Below are 20214 nucleotides of genomic sequence, written 5' to 3' on the forward strand. Positions count from 1 at the left end.
TTTCGTCCCGCAACAGTCCGCGGACATTAACGTCCGGCACGCGTGCCGCTGACATACGGTGAACTGGTAGCCTCGTTCACTCTATATCCAGGCAATACTCTGCCAAACACACACGGAGTCACCACAGTTTCGCCGTGGTACAGGCTCGATGGTGGCTGCGGTCCGACCCAGCGTGAAACTCTCATCAACCACCATAATTACCGCCATAGAGCACCCTCCCTGCACCCTGCCACCCGCTAGCCCAGTTGCAGCCGGCATCCAGCGCTGTTTTTCCGCTTTTCCCAATTTGTACGTCCCTTCTTCTCACCCCTGTCCCTGTCCTTTCATCCAACCTTTCATCCTCCCTATCCGTGTCTCCATCTCCATCGACCGTGATTCAACGGCTTTCCCAGTGGTGTCTCGAGGAAAACTAACAAGTAAGACCCCGAATGGACTTGTCGTCGTTAATTTTTGAGAGAGTTCGGCCGGACCAGGGCGCCCGGAAATCTACGGCTTGCACGAAATCGATTGGCATTAATTTCGCGTCCGTTCTCCCTGTAATTGCAGCCACCGAGCCGTTTCTTCTGCCGGCCGTACAGGGTCGGCAGATATATTTCCCCTGTTCGGGCTGATCGCGAAAGATGGCTCGGTTCGCCCGGCTATTTTTCATTGTTAGTCGAACGGTGCACCCCTCGCCGAGCCTCTTTCAACCCCTCCGCTACGCTGGTCAAAGTCACCCTCTTCGAATGCCGCGCGTCGAATTCGAAGATATTTTCTCGCGCTTTTCGTTCGTTTTCCCCGGCGTTGGTCGGATTTAAAAATTCGTTTGTTACAACGCAGCGGGCTGAGAAATCCCGGCTCGTAAAATGATCGATTACACGGCAAAAGGCAGAATGGTTGCCGCTGTTTCGACGCGTGAAGAGCAACCGCTGATGTTTACGAGCATTTTCCAAGCCGCCTATTCAAAAAGGAAAACGAACCTCTCGCGGTTGGTCCTTTGTGCAGCCGCCATTTTTCTTCCTCAACGAGACGCTTTTCCTCTCTTCGGGCCACTTCGTCTTTAAAAGAGCATAAATACTCGCGTCGGAAACGGTCGAGCAGAGAATTCCATTGGTAATTCCTCGAGGGGGTTGGTTAAGTGGGCGGCGTGCCTAAACACCGGGTGATTAATCGTTGAATGTTTAACGCGGAATTACTTGGCGTTATGGCGAATTCATACGTCGAGAGTGCGGGGGCTTTCTACTCGGAAAATTAACCCTTCTCGATTGAAACTTTTATGCGTCCAGCCGTTTGGTACATCGATTCACCGGCAGAGGCGCGGCCGATGTAACTCCGCGATAGCGTTGCTGGTAATTAAGTAAACATCGCGCGATTCCTGTTCCCGGCCAATCGAACGTTACTGTCAGATTAAGGGATAATCCTACAATTAGTCTGTATCGACCGAGTGCCGGGGGTAAATACTTCCGTCTGGTCGATCGGGATGCTTCGCGAACCGCGTTAATTATGGACGATTAATCTCGAAAACAACCGTCCGATTTATGATCCTATTTTTCTCGCTGTTCGCAAGAATATCGATCTTTCGTATCGGGAATTCCAATTTCTCGAGAGTCTCGCTGTCGTTGAGAAATTAATTTTTCTCGAAAATTACGGGAAGAAATTTCCTTTCTCGTGTCATTGTAGAAAATTTGCGAGAATTTCGGGTTTAGAAGATTCTTCGTGCTGTAGAGCGATTTTTCGTTTGAGATGACTGAACAAGATATCCTTGATTTGTCTGGAAATCCTCAGAAAATCCCGTTTTGATAATTTCGTGAGAGGAATCGCATAGTAGAGTGCTGAATCTTTCATTACTATTTCATAATAGGTTTGTTAAAATAGGATGATAGTGTATAGATTACTGTGATCTACGCGTAGCTAATCAACGCGTGGCCTAATAGCATTGTCCTCGTGGTCATATAGATGGACACCTGGGAAAATTCGAAAGCCACGTAACTAATCCAAAAGATATCTTCGATAATGGGATGAATAGCAAGCGTAGATACATTTTGAACGGAACTTGCACGAAGCAATGACATCGGGGATGCTCGTACGAGTGAACGCGTCTCAAACTCGAGAGACTTTCACATAACAACGAGCAAAGATTTTCATAGGAAGATCTGGAATAGAATCTATTATCGCGTTCTAAGTACGTTATGAGGAAAATCAGAGTGGAAAATCAGAGTGCACATAGTAAGCGTAACTTTATCAGTCTACCGGGAATCCAACTCCCTGAGTCTCCTCATCTCGCAACATCAAGTTACCCCAAGAATCACAGATGCATCCAAAGGGATTGAACTTGATCTCAGCTCTCATTTGCAACGCAACGACTTCTTCAGAGCTCGTAAGGGGAAACGTTATTCAATATTCGTGCATTAATTCCTCTTTCCACGGGTTGTATACTTTCCTCGCTCAATTTCAGCGACGCAGGCCTCGCAGCAGTCCTTCCACGTCTGCAATTTTTAACTCCGCGTCGATACATGCCGCCACTGGGTCTCCTGTTTGAGATTCCAAACCCGTTCGTCAATCGCGAACCAGGTCTCACCGGGATGCTCCTTGGAATCACGGCCAACTTTATACAGCAGCGAATCCGACCGCGTGCTTTCCGTCATTTTAATCACGTCTAAGTTCCCTCTTTGCTGGCTGCGGAACATTTATGATTCCACCGATGTCTGTATGACAATGAGACACTGTCAGATCACGCGTGTTTCCGTAGACATTAGTGGAAGCCTCAAAATGGTAAATCAGATTTCACTAGAATGTGAATACGATCGGATTCGTAGTGGACTGAAGAACTGAGGGGCACAGAACGGAAAAGAGCTGTAAAAGAGAAAGTGAGAGAAGGTGAAAGAAAATTAATGGATAGGACGAAAACCAGACCCATCGGGGAAACGTTTGTAATAGTTTCGGCGATCGAAGGAGCGAGGGTAGTTTTTAAGGACGTGGGGGGTCCTCCCCCCGAAATTGCTGTGATCGGCTGGTTGCAGGTATCTTCGATATGACGGTGGTGCTAGAAGGAATGAAAGGAAAAGGAAGGGGTGTGTTTGGTTCTGGGACACATCGGTAAGGCTACCTTAGCAGGCCCTGTCTTAAACGGGGATACTATAGTCTAGGATACCATAGTCTAGGATACCATAGTTCTAGGATACCATAGCCAAGGATACCATAGCCTAGGATACCATGGACTAGGATATCATAGTTTAGGGTACCATAATTTAGCGTACGATAATCTAGGATACCATAGCCTAGGATACCATAGCCTAGGATACCATAGTCTAGGATACCATAATCTAGGGTACCATAATCTAGGGTGGCATAGTCTAGGATACTATAGTCTAGGATACCATAGTTCTAGGATATCATAGTGTAGGATACCATAGTGTAGGGTACCATAGTGTAGGGTAACCATAGTCTAGGATACCATAGCCTAGGATACCATAGGCTAGGATATCATAGTTTAGGGTACCATAATTTAGCGTACGATAATCTAGGATACCATAGCCTAGGATACCATAGTCTAGGATACCATAATCTAGGATACCATAATCTAGGGTACCATAATCTAGGGTGCCATAGTCTAGGATACTATAGTCTAGGATACCATAGTTCTAGGATATCATAGCCTAGGATACCATAGTCTAGGATACCATAATCTAGGGTACCATAATCTAGGGTACCATAATCTAGGGTACCATAATCTAAAGTGCCATAATCTAGGGTGCCCTAGTCTAGGATACCATAGTCTAGGATACCATAGTTTAGGTTACTATAGTTTAAAATACTCTAAGTTTGGAAATTGTAAATCCATCTATCGTCAAGGGTGAGAATGATGCCTCCATAAGAGCAATTAGGCAAAAAGAGGGTCCATCTTTTCGAGAGAGTAGTGTTGCGTGAAGCTTCGTTACGTAACGTCAAATGGAACCAAAAGAAGCTTTCTTTGTTCATCTTTATTTAAACTACATATATATACATATATAGAAATGAACTACATATGTTTTTCCCGATTTTAATCAAACCTAACTTATTCTTCGGTATTCGAGTGCTGTTTATGTTCAACTTGGTCACGTATAATGATTTGCTCGCGAGTCGTAGCGGAACGAACGGAAAAAGATGGAATCATCCGAATTCCGGCTGTGATTTCGAAGTTGTTACTCAAGTCGGTCGCGTATCCTCGCAAGTTTGCCCAACATGGCCTCCGCGGTGTCCTCCTTACGACGGATCCATAACAAAACATATTCACTGGCGAACGGCGGGATCCGGGCGCAGGGAAACAACGGCGTTGTTGGAATTCGATAACCATGACGACGAGGGTGCGGACAGGAAAAATCAGAGGCACGGAAGAAAGTGAAATCGTCGGTTTCCGTGTCGCCGAGTCTCTTCGGGCGTATCCGGTGTCGTTAATTAAGGCGCGATAGAAGGACGGCGCACGAGGCCGGGGGTTGGACGGAAGGGAGAAGAGGAACAGAGCGCAGAGAGTCGCGGAATAAGTTTCCAGGTGGTAATTGGTAACCTGGAGCACGGATAGCTCTTCTTTCAGAGCCGTCGGCGCGAAAAGTCCCGAAGAAACTCGAACAAAACTGTATCATTCCAGCGAGAGCGCGCATAATGGGCGTTGATTAAATCCGCTTCTAGCTGGGACACCCACTCCTGGATTAAAATAGCGTGAAGCTTTTCTTTTTCCAGCCCTACCCGACCTCCCTGGTCCCGTTTCTTCCACTGTGTTACCCTCTTCTGCCTCCCGGCCTCCTGCCGCTTCGAAACTTTTCTCTCGGCCGATCTTCCGTTCCGCTTTTCCGGCAGCTGCCCTCCCTTTTGGCCAACGAGACCTCTAATTCTTTGCTCTAGCTGTCTCTCCTTCCTCTCTTTCAGCCGTCCCGTTTCACCACCTTCTCTCTCTCCTATCTTCCCCGTTGTTTTTCGCCTTCCTATGCACTTATCGGTCGCCATTATGACCGATCGCCCGATAAGAAAGCGTGTCGAGTAGGGGTGGAAAGTTGCGCCACCCTGTGCTGGTACCGGGCCAGCCACCAGCAACGGACGAAGAAACTTAACGAGCATCGGACTCGGCCTGCTCGACGAATCAGAAACGATGTTTTACGTCACGGAACTTTGTTCTCCAGACGCGAACGGTGTAGGTCGTGTTTCTAGAGAGAGATCTTCGGTCGATCATCGACTCGGTCGATCCTCACGGTTCCAGCTTCCGGATGCCTGGCGGCCGCGATCGATCGCGCGGATTACAATTGCATTGGAATGGAATCGCGAGAAGTTCGATGTGTATTCAAGGGAAGGAAGGTATTGGAAAATCGCTCGGTTCCTTGGATTCGTTGGACTATGCGAATGATATTTGGAAAGTTGGAAGGTTTTAGGTGGACGTAAGTAGCGCTGTGGAGTTTATTTGTATGATTTAGAGTAGGATAGAAGTAAGTCTTCTTAGGAATTATGTCGCGATTAGGCTGTGGTATTCTAGACTATGGTTTCTAGATTATGGTACCCTAGTCTGTGGTACCCTAGACTATGGTATCCTAGGGTTATGATATCCTAGGGCTGTGGTATCCTATGGCTATGGTATCCTATGGCTATGGTACCCTAGAACTATGGTATCCTAGTGTTATGGTATCCTAGGACCATGGTATCCTATGGCTATTATGGTATCCTACGGCTATTATGATATCCTAGGACTGTGGTATCCTAGGGCTGTGGTATCCTAGGTCTGTGGTATCCTATGGCTATGGTATCCTATGGCTATGGTATCCTAGAACTATGGTATCCTAGTGTTATGGTATCCTAGGACCATGGTATCCTACGGCTATTATGGTATCCTACGGCTATTATGATATCCTAGGACTGTGGTATCCTACGGCTGTGGTATCCTAGGGCTGTGGTATCCTAGGGCTATGATATCCTAGGGCTATGGTATCCTAGGACTGTGGTATTCTAGGGCTGTGGTATCCTAGGGTTACGGTATCCTATAGCTACTGTATCCTATGGCTACAGTATCCTAGGGCTACGGTATCCTAGGGCTACGGTATCCTAGAACTATGGTATCCTAGTGTTATGGTATCCTAGGACCATGGTATCCAATGGCTATTATGGTATCCTACGGCTATTATGGTATCCTAGGGCTATGATATCCTAGAGCTGTGGTATCCTAGGACTATGGTATCCTAAGGCTATGGTATCCTAGGACTGTGGTATCCTAGGGTTACTGTATCCTATGGCTACTGTATCCTATGGATACGGTATCCTAGGACTACAGTATCCTATGGTACCTATGGCTACTGTATCCTATGGCTACTGTATCCTATGGCTACTGTATCCTATGGATACGGTATCCTAGGACTACAGTATCCTATGGTTATGGTATCCTAGACTATGGTATCTCAAACTATAGTATTCCAAACTATAGTATCCCCGTTTAAGGCAGGGCCTGTTAAGGTAGAATACGTATTATTATTACTATTCTCTGTAAAACGTAGAAACTCGTAAGTATTATAGGAATTATTTTAATTTAAATCTCACGTAGTGGCGAGACGAGGTTAGAGGGATGAAAAGTAAAACGCGCAAGATATCTGGTTGTAATGATATTATAATTGTGCCGCGAAAAGTTTAAGCTCTGCACTTTAATATTCGCTGTTTCAAACTCTCTTCTCCCATTTTCGCTCTTTTATTTTTACCTCGTTCATTTTCTCCTCTTACAAACTCATTTTCCCTTCCTTGATCAGTCACTCCATATGCTCGTATATCCTAAATATTCAAGTGCATTCCTAGATTCGTTTTCTCATAAGCACAATATCGTCTTTGATTATTTCCGATTCTTCGACATTCTGACATCATGAACTGAGGATATCATACAAATTTCCTTCTTTTTTCCATATTTTTTAAACATATCTTAATAAATATTTGAATCAAGTATTAAAGTATGAAGTTGGAAAACACCTTTCTATGTTTTCATAGATGAATAGGAAAATACCTAAATGCACATAACAGAAATAATTTGCCACCAATGTTAAGAAACTTGCTTCCACTATGAATCAAGGATTTAATAAAAATTCTACGCGACTCAAGTGTCACGTATTAAAATACAAAATACAAAAACACCCTTTCCTATTTTCACATTTTCATAGGTAAACAGGAAAATACCCAGATTAAACGGCAAAGTTGACAGGGTTTAAAAGAGAAATCAGAATTCTCGACTTATCTAACGTGTCTCGTCGCTTCATTTTCCCTCAATCGCTTCGCACCCCTGTATTAATTAAATTCCAAGATAACGATGTCGTCGGTCGAACACGTCTGTCCATTTCTCATCGTTGAGTCTGCCAGTGTGGAAAGCCTGTGATATCCCGCTAAAAGAGCGGACAAAGTAACCGCAACCTATGCTATTATTTTTACCCGAAGCGACCGCGGTTCTGCACAAGCACGAAGGGGTGGAGAAGGAATCCGCACAAGGGTTATTTGTAAATGGGCCGACGAGGAGCGTAACGAGGTCCCGACGATAATTGAAAATTCCTTCATCGACGGGATTGGATGTGTAATAAAATGGCTTCATTTAATTTAGCGGACGAAAGGGAGAAAGGACTCGCAGCGGTGCGTTTCACGGGGGTAAGAGGCTGCGGAAATAAGCTCAATTAACGATGAAATAACGCGAGAGGCCATCGACGACCGAGTACTCGCGCGAATTAAATTCCATGGTGCACCCAGCAGCGCGAGGATATACGGAAAAATTATTTTCGAATTTTTCATCGCTTCCATGGCGGGGCACGGGGGTTCAAAATTGCGTGGAGCCACTGAGCGGAAGACTCAAGAGAATTTCAAGTTACTCGTAAAAGCAAATATTCTCAACTATTTATTTCCCAATACCTAGATCCGCTCCTGTCAAGGATTATGATTTATTTCCAATGAAATCAAAGGGAAAGGTTAATTTAAGATTTAACTTCAGCTTCCTTTCATGACACGAAGGGAATTGCTAATCCTTCGTACTTTGAGGATTTTTCGGCTCGGTTAATCAAGGGTTTCAAACAGACTCGTGACACGGGAAATTTTGGAATTTTTTAATTTTATTTGGAAAAGGGAAAAATTGGAAATATTTTGTCAAAGTACTCTCCTTTTCTGTTTCTATCGAGGATAAAATAAGCCACGAATCGCAGATGAATACCGGCTCAAAGGGTCGCCATTTTGCACCCCGAGAATTTTTTAATTCGATGAACAACCCCGCACATTTCCCTGACAAATTTTTTGGAAGCGGCAGTTTAATTTCGGAAAAAGGGAACTGAGAATTAAAAATGTTTTTGACATTTAACACTTTCATTTACACGATAGTTCTACTTCATTCTTTATCTCAGTCGGTGCGAACGAATCGGAAAACCACCCCGCGGATTATCAACTTGTCCATAATGGCGCCAACGAAGCGCAAAGAGTGGAATAAAAATCGACAAAATATTTCTACGTTGCAAATTCGTCTCGTAACGAACATTCCACATCGAGTAGTGTCTAACGATTATTCGTTGAATATTCCTCTTATCGTTTAATATGAAAAAAAAGAAAAATCGACGAAAATGCAATTTTCCTCGTGCATTTTTCAACTTCATTCCTTTTTCTCTTTGTGCCGTTAGAAGAATAGACGACAGTTAGTCAAACGCGAGTTTCTGGTATTTTAAATTCATTCTTCCCCTGTCGTATATTTTCCTTTTTTCGCACGCCAAACGAGAGCCGGTAAATTTTGCACGGATTTCGCTAACGACCTTTTATGAGTCCAAAGAGATATCGCGACACGAAACGAAGCTCGTTAAAATCGACCCGCATAGACGATAATACGAATCGCGTTAGGAATTCGATGTGAAATTACACGGGATTGCGTAAACAACGTGCAAGTTACAATTATTAGAGCGATCGACTGCGGAACGGTTAATTGATCGGTGCCGGTGATAGAAAATCGCGGACAGAAATGGAAGCGTATTTTCCGGCAAGCGGAAACGCGAGAATTCGTACCGAGATTTACGCTGATTTTTGGAATAATTATTCGGATAATTTTTCAGCGAATATTAAGTTTCGTTCAACGCCGTCATTATTTGCTTCCGTCCGACGCCCATTTTTGTTCCATCCGCGTGCTTCGCTGATATAATAATTAGGCCTTCTTCCTTTTGTTTTTTAAATATTCGTACGTCAGGTTGATAGAGAATTTCCACCTGTTTGCCAATTCTTCCTACCCGGTATACTCGTATTTTCCTGCACCCGCGATGAGCCCAGTTTTTATCGCGCGTCTGCCATGATATTTCAAAGATAATAACAGCTGAAATACGAATAGTATAATTTCGCCATTAGCGGGAGAAATTTTTCTCTTTCAATTTCCCTCGACATATCGCGGTAAAAAGGGAGCGGTATAAATTAAGATGCCTAATTCCCCTTCTATTATTTTTATACGCGCAATTAGCTATTTAACGAGCAAACAATAGCTCGTGTATTTTATTAAACAAATAAGGGTGTAAACAAATATTGACTTCGAAATTGAATTGGAAATTTCGAGAATAACATGTTCACAGGGTTATTTTGAGGCATCGATTTTCCACTCGAATTTCGAATATTTCCAGCAGGTGTAGCGATTACGGTATTGCGATTCGTACCTACTACGTCGAAATGTAAAATATTTCCAGCAAAGAGATACGCGAATTTCTCCGTATCTGGTGAATAATGAACGAAATTTTATTTCAAACCCATACAATGGCCCGCCGACTCTCAAAAGGTTAAAAGACTGAGTGAAAATCGAAGAAAGGGATTCCGGAGCGAGAAATCTCTTTTGAGAGTCACATTTTCCACCGGTGACTTCGTCAGTGGTAGAGAAATCCCTTGACAAAGAACATCGCGAGATATCTTAATGCCAAGTATTTTCTGTCAACAAAGAAGTCAGTGAGGAGTCAGAAAACACTTCGTCAATGACAGCCAAATCGCTTGACAAAGGACACCACAAGATATCTTAATGTCAAGTATTTTCTGTCAGCGAAGAGTCAAAATACACTTTGTCAATGACAGTCAAATCTCTTGACAAAGAACATCGCGAGATATCTTAATGCCAAGTATTTTCTGTCAACGAAGAAGTCAGTGAGGAGTCAGAAAACACTTCGTCAATGACAGCCAAATCGCTTGACAAAGGACACCACAAGATATCTTAATGTCAAGTATTTTCTGTCAGCGAAGAGTCAAAATACACTTTGTCAATGACAGTCAAATCTCTTGACAAAGAACATCGCGAGATATCTTAATGCCAAGTATTTTCTGTCAACGAGGAGTTGAAAAACACTTCATAAATGGCAGCCAAATCGTTTGACAAAGAACATTGCGAGATATCTTAATGTCAAGTATTTTCTGTCAACGAAGAAGTCAGTGAGGAGTCAAAAAACACTTTGTCAATGACAGCCAAATTGCTTGACAAAGAACACCACAAGATATTTTAATGTCAAGTATTTTCTGTCAGCGAGGAGTTGAAAAACACTTCATAAATGGCAGCCAAATCGTTTGGCAAAGAACATTGCGAGATATCTTAATGTCAAATATTTTCTGTCATCGAAAAAGTCAGCGAGGAATCTCAAAACGAAAGTAGAAGGAGCAAATAAACAATCTGTCCCATGAATATTTTCTGTCAACGAAAAAGTCAGCGAGGAATCTCAAAACGAAAGTAGAAGGAGCAAATAAACAATCTGTCCCATGATCCGAGCACGATTGACATCCGGTTGGTCCTCCGCATCGAGGTCGCTGGAAAATCCGTCCCAGGGTGTCCCGCGAGCGGCCATTGGATAATTTGTTGGTTGCAGAGGCCTCGTTGAGGGTATCGATGCTGCACGGGATCGGACTAGGGGACATTTATTGGCCAGCGGCTGAAAACGGATTCCTCCGACGTTTCTCAAGCTATCCGAGATATTAAAGATTAAGGTGATTTAATGGACGCGAGGGAAGCTAGGGAATTTCGCGTGCTGGCAATTACCCCTGATAAAAATCCTTATCGCCCTTTTCCTATCTCTCTCGCTCCCTCTGTACCCTTAAAATCCTTTATAATCTTCGCGATGATAAAGTACCGTCATAATTGGCCGGTTTCGAGTTTCAACGTACGCCACCGAGAGAATGTGTTCTCAGACTGGTTGAAATATCGTCTGCTTTGACTTTTGGATATCGTTCAGGCGAGAGGAGGAACGAGGAGACTGGATTCTTCGATTTTTCCTGTGCTTTTAGGTTTCTCTTATTCGTATATCGCCGGGATATTACGCTTTGTGTCCGATTGCGGGTTTCTTTAACAGCCTGTTCTACTTAGGCCTCTTTGCCTAGTTCTACTTTCTGATTCCCAGTTTCCCAACTTTCTCTCGGAATTTTTCTGTATTAACCTGATTACTCGTATCTGTTTGGAGATAGACCTATTCTTACCTGGCTATTATTATGGTCCCTTTTTATTATTAGTATTAGGATATGCTGCTTCGTGTTTGAGTTTCTCTAATCCTCTGTTCTACTTAGGCCTCTGCTCATTGATTCTTAATCTGAAAACTTTCACTCTGGATTTTTTGATACCAACTCGTACTTGTCTCTGATATCACCATGTTCGTGTGTCGTTGAATTATATTTGTCCTCTTAGGTTGTTAGAATGCTGTATTTCTTATCTAGGTTTCTCTGATGTTCCTTAGAGTCACTTTGTAGCCGGGGTTTAATTTTTGATCTCTGAACTTTGTTAATGTAATCCTCAAATATTAATTTCTCAAACTGTCCTCGAATATACGGGACTCGCCACGCTTTTTGGTCAGGGTAGTTACCCTCGTATCACGGTCCTTGTCCTTTAGGACTCGCTGATGTCACGCTTGCCAGATATTAGGAAGGCGAGCCTAGGATGATGGCGATCGTATCTTTAAGAGTTGCTTGGGTAGTCGAGGTATCCATAGGACACGTTTTAGACTTTGCCAGGCTTTGACCGTCGTAAACCTGGACCGTCTCGAGGTCCTCCTAGTTTCTACCAACAGACGATTACACGGAAATATAGTAATTAAAATATAATATATAATAATAAATGAAAAATACTCGAATAATATTCTCAAATATTTGAAACCACTTTTCTAATTTCTTCCGCCATAGTTTGCCATAAATTAGGGAGTTGACATACTTCGCCATCCTGGAAATAATATCTGGCCAGGAAATTAGACCTCGTTAAATTAAGGGACAAGTTGGTGGTGTTTTTGACAATTTTATCTACAGGTTTGCAAGTCTTCAATCATTTGCCCAAACTAAAAATATTTTCTCAAAATTTATATTCGACAGTATTTTGCCAGACCTCTTTCCAGAACATTGTCAATCGTATTCATACTCTTACACGGAACAAAACATTTCCAAATTTTCTTCAAATTTTCCTAGTAAATTTAGGTCGTCCTGATATCTGTTCAGGTCATTAGGCTTCGTTAAGTTAAGGGACCAGTTCACAAAGTTCCTGAGAAAGGGATCATCTATATATTCATGGGTCTTCAATGACTTGCTACGTACCAAAAAATATTCCCTGAAAATATAAATTTAACATTACTTCGCCAGAGATCCTCTTAGAAAGTTCTCAATCGTATTCATATATACACACACTCTTACGCCAAACAAAAATCCCAAATTTTCTTAAAATTCTGCCAATGTATTTCTTGCAAGTGACGTGCACATAAATCTTGCTAGATACTCATAACACCAGCGATTACCCTACCCACCTGGCTTCTAATTTCACCGTTCCATCCGCAGCCTTCCGTTGCACGTATCTCCGACTACATCCCACGTTAAAGACTACTCCAACTTTCTCCGGATCTCCTCAAAGCCTCGTTCCTTCGCACGCAACCATCTCCCGAAAGACCAAGGGGAAAAGAGTCAAGAAACCCGAACGATCCATCAAAACCGTTTCCCAACACCGGCGAGATAAATCTTCCCGCGAAACTTCCACCCCCGACAGCTTCGTCCTTCACCATCCCCCTCCTCGCGGCGGCGAGACGCGAGAATTTATTCACCCCTTCCGTTCTTGCCGGAATTAATAAGCGTATTCGTGGGATCTCGTGATCGAGAGGCGAATACGTAAACACGATCGGGCCGGTGGATTTAATGGTCGGTCGTAAAACCGTGTTGCGTCCATTATTTCCAGCCCTGGCGGCTGTGTTGCGGCCTGCGCGATCTCCGTGCACGCGGCAAATCCCCGCGGGACTTCCCCGTGGCGGGCCGCGATTCGTCCAGATGTTCGTAATGGCGAGAAACGGCGCGTCATTTGAAACGACGCCGAGCGTTCCGCGAGGATCGTCGTTATCTTTCGGTAACAGGTCCCACAGGGCGACTCGTCCCGTCGATTTTTCCCTCTTCACCGAATTTTTTTGCTCCCCCTTGCTCGACCCTGCTGCCCCCTATTCGCCCCGTGGCCCTCTAAGAGAAGACCCCTTGTCGGCGTCGGGGCCACGGCGGTCCTCGTTTATTCGGTGTGCAGATGATGATGTACGAGTAACGACCGGTCGGATACAAGGGAGTTCCATTTGTAGAAAACGAGCTTTCGCCCCGGTCTCGCTTGTTTCGCTTGTTTACGCGGGGATACAATTAGGGGTTGCGGTCGGAGAGGGAAATTTTGATAGGGTTGTTATTAGGGTCGTGCGTTCTCGCGCTCGTTGGGCAGAATAAGGGACCTCGAGTGTATTAGGAAATATTGACAGAAGGGAGGGCTTCCGAAGTTGGGAATTTGTGTTTCTCTTTCGATCACCGAGGGTCTAGGGTCCTGGGTCTAGGGTTTGCCACCGTGATTCCGAGCTTTGTGTTCTTGGATTGCTTTGTGGATTGCACGTGGACTCGCGAGGGTTGTAGATGGGGCTGTTCATCATTGTTTGCACGAAGACCCTCTTCAAAGGGGTTATGAAGAATGGAAATGACGTTGCAATTGTCGTGACTTGCATGAAGATTGTTATGCAAAATTGATTCGTCGAAAGTTACAGGTACGTCAAGTGGTACTTTCGGACGACTGCCATTTTCATGAGAATAATTATGTTCTATTTGGAGAACGAGAGGGATAAGAGGGAAAGCATAGAGAATTTATTTATTTATAAAGCTTAACAGTATAACTTATACTATACCTATATCAATTTATAACTACCTTATAACTAGTTTATAATTAATATTTTAACTTTGGCACGTAGCTCTTAGCTTGGTATCGTTTCCCAAAAATTATTTTTTGAGAAACGATACCAATTACCAGGTCTCACCACGTGGAGGTGACTACGCATCGAGACCCGACATGCGCCCTAGTGGCGCAGCCTGCTGGCGCTATCTGTATCAAAGGTTCCCTAACCTAACTTGGAGCGAAAGAAGTTAAAGTGAAAATCTACTGACACTTTATTCAATTTCGTGTCTTACAAAGGGTTCGCGATTGTTCGAAAGACCGACTAGCCTACGCGACGCACTCCCGTGTACAAGACAACTTCGTGCCTCAGCACCCTCTCGATCGGGCCTTGCCCACCCTGCCACCGCCGACCTCGCCATGGCTTACTCGATGATCTAAGGCAGCCAACGAACCAGTGAAACACCCAGAGACAATCCGAGGGTCCTATGCGAGGCCTAACAGTCGGAATCACGCGCATGCTCCATACCCCGGCTCTATGCAAACATAACCACATAGCCACCAAGTGCTAGAGGGGCAGGCAGGCACGCTCTTGCAATGATTCCGACTGCAGGGCCCATCCCCCGGTCGTGTGCACGGATTGGCACCCAGGACGACTAAGGTCGACGGACCCTCGTATTACTCCAGATGCCTCACCAGCCCGAGGGCCACCAAAGATCTCGATGCATGACGAGATTGACAGTGGCAGAAATGAGTGTCGGAGACGAGTCGTGAGAATGACTTACGAGGCGTGGAGCTGACGAGTACACGGAAAGTACGTGCGTAGGCTAGTCGGTACTTAGGAACAGTCGCGAGATTATCGCGAGAACAATTATGTTCTGTTTGGTAAACGAAAAGGATAAGAGGAAGATAAAGAATTCATATATTCGCTCCAAGTTAGGTAGGTTATCTTAGTACAAACAGCGCGCACATGGGACTTAGTCTAGGATTCTATCTTATCTTATAACTACTTAGATCTACTTAGATCTAAACACACACACACACACACACACACACACAACGATGTCTTGAAAATCCTGAAAAGCTGAAACAGATTGTCAAGAGATTAGTAACACATATTAAAAACCAAACAAATATAAACCATAAATACCAATTAAATGGAATGAAGGACCCAACGATGAGATATAAAGAACCCAACGATGAGACATAAAGAACCCAACGATGAGACATAAATAAACCAACGAAGAGACATTCGAATATTATACGAAATATTCGAATGTCGAAATAAAAATAAATATAAATCACAAAAGAAAATTTGAAAAGAGAAAAATAATTAAAACCTGAAATAAAACGGATTAGTAAGATGAAACAAAATGAAAGTGGAACGAATGTAAACCATAAGGATGAACCAAATGGAAGGAACAACCCAACGATGAAACATAAATAAACCAACGACGAGACATTCGAATATTATACGAAATATTCAAATATCAAATAAAAATAAATAGAAATCAAAAAAGAAAATCTGAAAAAAGAAGAAAATAATTAAAACCTGAAAACAAAACAAAAAATTATTAATATCTGAAAATAAAAAAAAACATATTAATAACTGAAAACAAAAGAAATGATTAAATTGTTTAAGGGCGAGGGGTGTGGGTGGGGTAGCCAGCCCCGACCTCACTTCGGATCCCCCACCCTCGCGCACTACGAAAATTTAGATGTTACACTCGCGAGATCGAACCGACAAATGAGTTCTGCTGCGTCGCGTCGCCCTTTATATAGCCACCGATCGGCCGAGCCCCCCACCCCGATTAAAAATTTCCTAACTTCACCGTTTCCATTAATTTTAATTTTTCCGTGTTAATAATCAATAATTCAGTAATTTTTTCATCATTATTATAAGTGTACATTCTGAACAATTTGTTATTAACAAAATTAATTTGTTATTAACAATAATTGTTATAGTTTATAAACTTTTTGTAAATTATAGGTACATTTTAACAGAAATACATCAAAAATTCAAGTAATTAGCCACTAATTTATTAATTTCTTTCACTTTTGCTATAAATTTACATTATGAACAATTCGTTATTAACAATATTAATTTGTTATTTACGATAAGTGTAATAATTTATAAACTTATTGCAAATTTTAGGTACATTTTAGTAAAAGTTACAAATTCAAGTAATTACATTGTAAATTCATGTAATAACCAATGGTTTATTAATTTCTTCGCTTTTGTTATAAATTTACGTTGTGAACAATTTGTTGGTAGCAATATTAATTCGTTATTAATAATAAATTTGACGATTCATACATTTCTTATAAACCATAATTGCATTCGCATTTCCATAGGATAAATTTTCATGAAATGTGTATGTATGTAAAAATATTTTTATTTCTTCCATATTTTTGGCTAAAACGAAGTATTACATGCAAAATCGTTCAAAGATTCATTCTCATTTTAAAAATTAAATGGGAGCTTATTTTTTAATAACTTTATCCGAAATATATATCGTTTAATAATAAAATTATGATAAATATAACGAGTAGTATGAATATATTATACGCAAATGACAACACTAGTGATACGCTGAAGATAAGTGGATATTCATAATAACATTTCTATCTAAATAAAAAACAAATTTATGTGAAAAGTTATTTCGTCCTTGGTGGTAACTTCGGCGTTAATAATTAATCAATAAATCCCATTTATTTATTAGGTATTTAATATCAGTTTTGATAGCCCTCTTAATTTACTTCTGCATCGATGTATTCTATTTGCCTTTCCGGAACACAATTACAATTATTTTTATCGGAAAATAGCTGAAAATATAAACGCGAAAAATCCCATTAACGAATATTTATAAATATCTTTTAATTTTCGATTACTCGCTATTTCGATTACTCGATTACATTTAGTTTACCAATCACGAAAATGAATCGTTAAATTATTCCCCGAACTCGCAATGTAAGTCGAGTAAATAATAAATTCTATAACTTTTTGCACGATCAGCATTCCACAACATGGAATTTATTGTCCCATATCGTCCAAGTCCATTTTGTACTTCGATATTAATCTAACGTACAACGGGACAACAATAATCAATAACGCCAAACATGCACGTTGTCAAAATGAATCGATTCCATCGTTCGACGAGCAATTTTATAAACAATTTCGCAGAATCGATAAAACAGTGTCGATCAAAGGACCGAAATAGAACGGTTATGGGAATATACATACTGCGTGGGACCGTAATAGTAATCGATACAGAACCGAAAAAGAACCGATAAAGAAGCAGCATTTCGAAAGTTACTGCAGCCATAACCGAAATCGATATTTTCACCGATTTCGATACTTCATAACGATTATAGAAAATAACGATATTTCCAGACTGTTTCGAAAACCAGAATCCACACTGCAAGCGCATTTCCAACCCTTGTTTTCGACCTTCTCGCTTCACTGCCTTCGAGCTTTCGACCTCTCGATATCTTTGCCCTTTGACCTCTCGGCCCTTCGAGCTTCCAGACTCTGATCCTTCGATCGTTTCGGCTTCCAAGATCTCGTAGATATTCTCAACTTTCAAATTTTCCATTTCCGCAACGAAGATTTTTCCAAGGTTTATCCCAGCTTTTGGCTTCCGAATATAGAATAGTTTTATCTACAATTCCCCTTTTTCCTCGAATTTTACGTAATCGAATTGTTTGTCAAGTTGTATGAAAGCTTGAACCAGTATATGGAGTCTTTTATCGTTTGAGTATGTTCTTTATTGGGATTCGAATCTCCCGCTTTACCCATAGGCACCGGTGACGCGAGCTAGTCACTGAGCGATCGGAACGCCTCCCTGTGGCAATAGTTGTAACTTTCTTGTTTCGATATATATCATGTTAATTATTCGGAAGCACGTGTCTTCATTATCAGACTATTCCCTACCGGAATTCATTTTAATTCGCTAAAATAACAAATATTCTTCGTTAACTTCTTCGCCTAGGATATTGTGTGTGATCTCTAGTAAGGAAATTGGTTTGAATACGAATATTGAAGGTATGGTTTGTAGACAGGGTCCAATGTAAACATTGTCAGGCTCGGTCATCCGCGTGGTGGAATTTCGCCCATGTTTTCCTGCTCAGTTGTGTGTTATTCTTCGCCGAGTGCGGACGAAACAGATCGACGTGTGACTGACTATGCTATTGATTATGGCACACGCCATCGGAACTTACATCGAAGGTAAGAGATTAATATCGTAATTCATATCGTAATATCGTATTAATGCGACCCTTCCACGAGTCAACGTTCTAACGCAGCCTTACCGCGATTTCCTATTTAACTCACTAGCGCCACCACGGGCCGTAACTCCGATAAACGTACGAATTATTTTCTAATTTTCTTGATACGATCGTGGAATTTTTTTCTCGCTATTATTATTGTTTACACGATATCGTTGGCACGAATATCGCTGGAACAAGTATCGCGAAGTGTAATATACCAGTAAAGTACGTTAAACTCAGCGGGTAGCGTGCGGTACTTTGAGAAACCGGTTTTCAAGGGTTCAAAAATGGCGACAGATCCACTCAAGGCGTGCCACAGAGAAACTGCCGCGTGGCTGTTTTTCACGATGGCGGCCACTTGCAGGTGGTCGAAGCGTTCCCTTAATCTCGAGGCTGTTATCACGGACGTTACCCTAAGCATTTTCTTCGGTTTACAACGCGGCGCGGAGGGTTTCTTATAAAAGCATGCACACGCAGCAACGACTGTTCGGTCGTTCCTCTTTGTAAACGGCGTCGTTCGGTTTAAACGTCCTACCCATAAGCTGGACGCGGTCGTCTGCAGCCTTTCCCCGCTTGCAAAGCTTCCCTTTCGAGCTCGCGGGAACAGCGCGCTAAACGGCGCCGGGAAATTAAATAAACCCGGGAAAATGAACGCGCGAGCGTTTCTCAACCCACGATCCGCGATGTCGCGGACATTCGCGAGAGCCGTATTAATTTTCCTTCGTCTCGTAGGATCGTTCGTTTATTCTCCGTGCACTTTTTGCTCCTGCCGATATCGGGCTATCAATTTTGCGGCGAAATGGAGCAGGCAATTTTTCACGCCATCACGCTACCATCCGGCGTCGATTTTCCTAACGAATCGCTCGGAAAAAATTGGCAAACCGGATGGAAGGCGAAACAGCCTGTCTGTCTCCTCGAGGAGGAGCGAGTCGTCGTAAATGAGCACACCGCGTTAAACTTTCATCCGGCAATTTTCCGGCGTTGCTGGAAAAAACGGGGGAACAACGGAAAGAAATAATAACGCCGACGTGCGCGGCCCACCGCGCTAAAGTATGTTATTAATATTGAAATGGAATTTGCGAATTTCGGGCCCCGGAGGCTCGCGGGGAATTACGTCGCCGGGTCTGCCGAGATAATTTCCTTCGGCCCGAGTCGGCTCTCTCGAAAAATTGGCCCCATTTTCCAGTGGATTTCCTTTGTGCACGGACAGGTACGTGTACGGACAGGTACGTGCACGGACAGGGGTGCGGGTGCGCGGTGGTACGCACACCTTGGCGTTGACCGGTCTTATTAATTAATCTCCGGAGAAAACACGGTCGATTTACAGCACGGTTTTTCCTCGAGCTCGCGAAGGAAAACGCTCGTCGATGACAGGCAGTTGCGGAGAACTGATTTACTCGGGGAAAAAATTTCCCCGTGTCTGGGGGTGAGTGACGCGAGGGGGGAGGCTTGACGTAAGGGTGTAATTATTCATTTACAGGGTCTAGGGACGGGGTTGGAAATTAAAGTGTCGAATTGTGACGATCGAAGCCTGGAAACTGGAAACCCTGGTCTCTGTTTAGCGTCTAGATGTCCTGGCGTCTCTGCAGCAGCGTCTTGGGGGTGGATGATGTCGATAATCTCGCTTCGAGACCCGAATGTTGCGTCGTATGTGTATTAACTCGATAAGTCGGGACATCGTTCGTCGCTTTTCAACGAATTACATTAATCCGTCATCAAGGTTGCGATCTTGCGTCGCAAATCAGGCGGAGGGGTGAGTTCAACCCCTACCGACACGACCGCCGATCTTTGAATAAATTAATATTTTATGGGCAGAAGGTTGTAGAAATTATTCAAGACCTCGGTCGATT

At 42.9% G+C, this 20214-nt stretch overlaps 1 protein-coding gene across 1 annotated transcript; it reads right to left on the minus strand.

Moving 5' to 3' along the window:
• Positions 1 to 2220: 2220 nt before the first annotated feature.
• LOC108546374 (uncharacterized) lies at positions 2221 to 4959 on the minus strand. The gene is made up of 5 exons (XM_017898423.1): positions 4946 to 4959; positions 3660 to 3755; positions 3434 to 3597; positions 3131 to 3347; positions 2221 to 2353 (listed from the first exon to the last, which is right to left on the minus strand). Exons 1-5 carry the CDS (start codon positions 4957 to 4959, stop codon positions 2221 to 2223), a joined length of 624 nt encoding a protein of 207 aa, XP_017753912.1.
• Between the last annotated feature and the right edge of the window lie 15255 nt (positions 4960 to 20214).

Source organism: Eufriesea mexicana, unplaced genomic scaffold, assembly GCF_001483705.2.
Source record: "Eufriesea mexicana isolate 0111107269 unplaced genomic scaffold, ASM148370v2 scaffold630, whole genome shotgun sequence".
Lineage (NCBI taxonomy): Eukaryota > Metazoa > Arthropoda > Insecta > Hymenoptera > Apidae > Eufriesea > Eufriesea mexicana.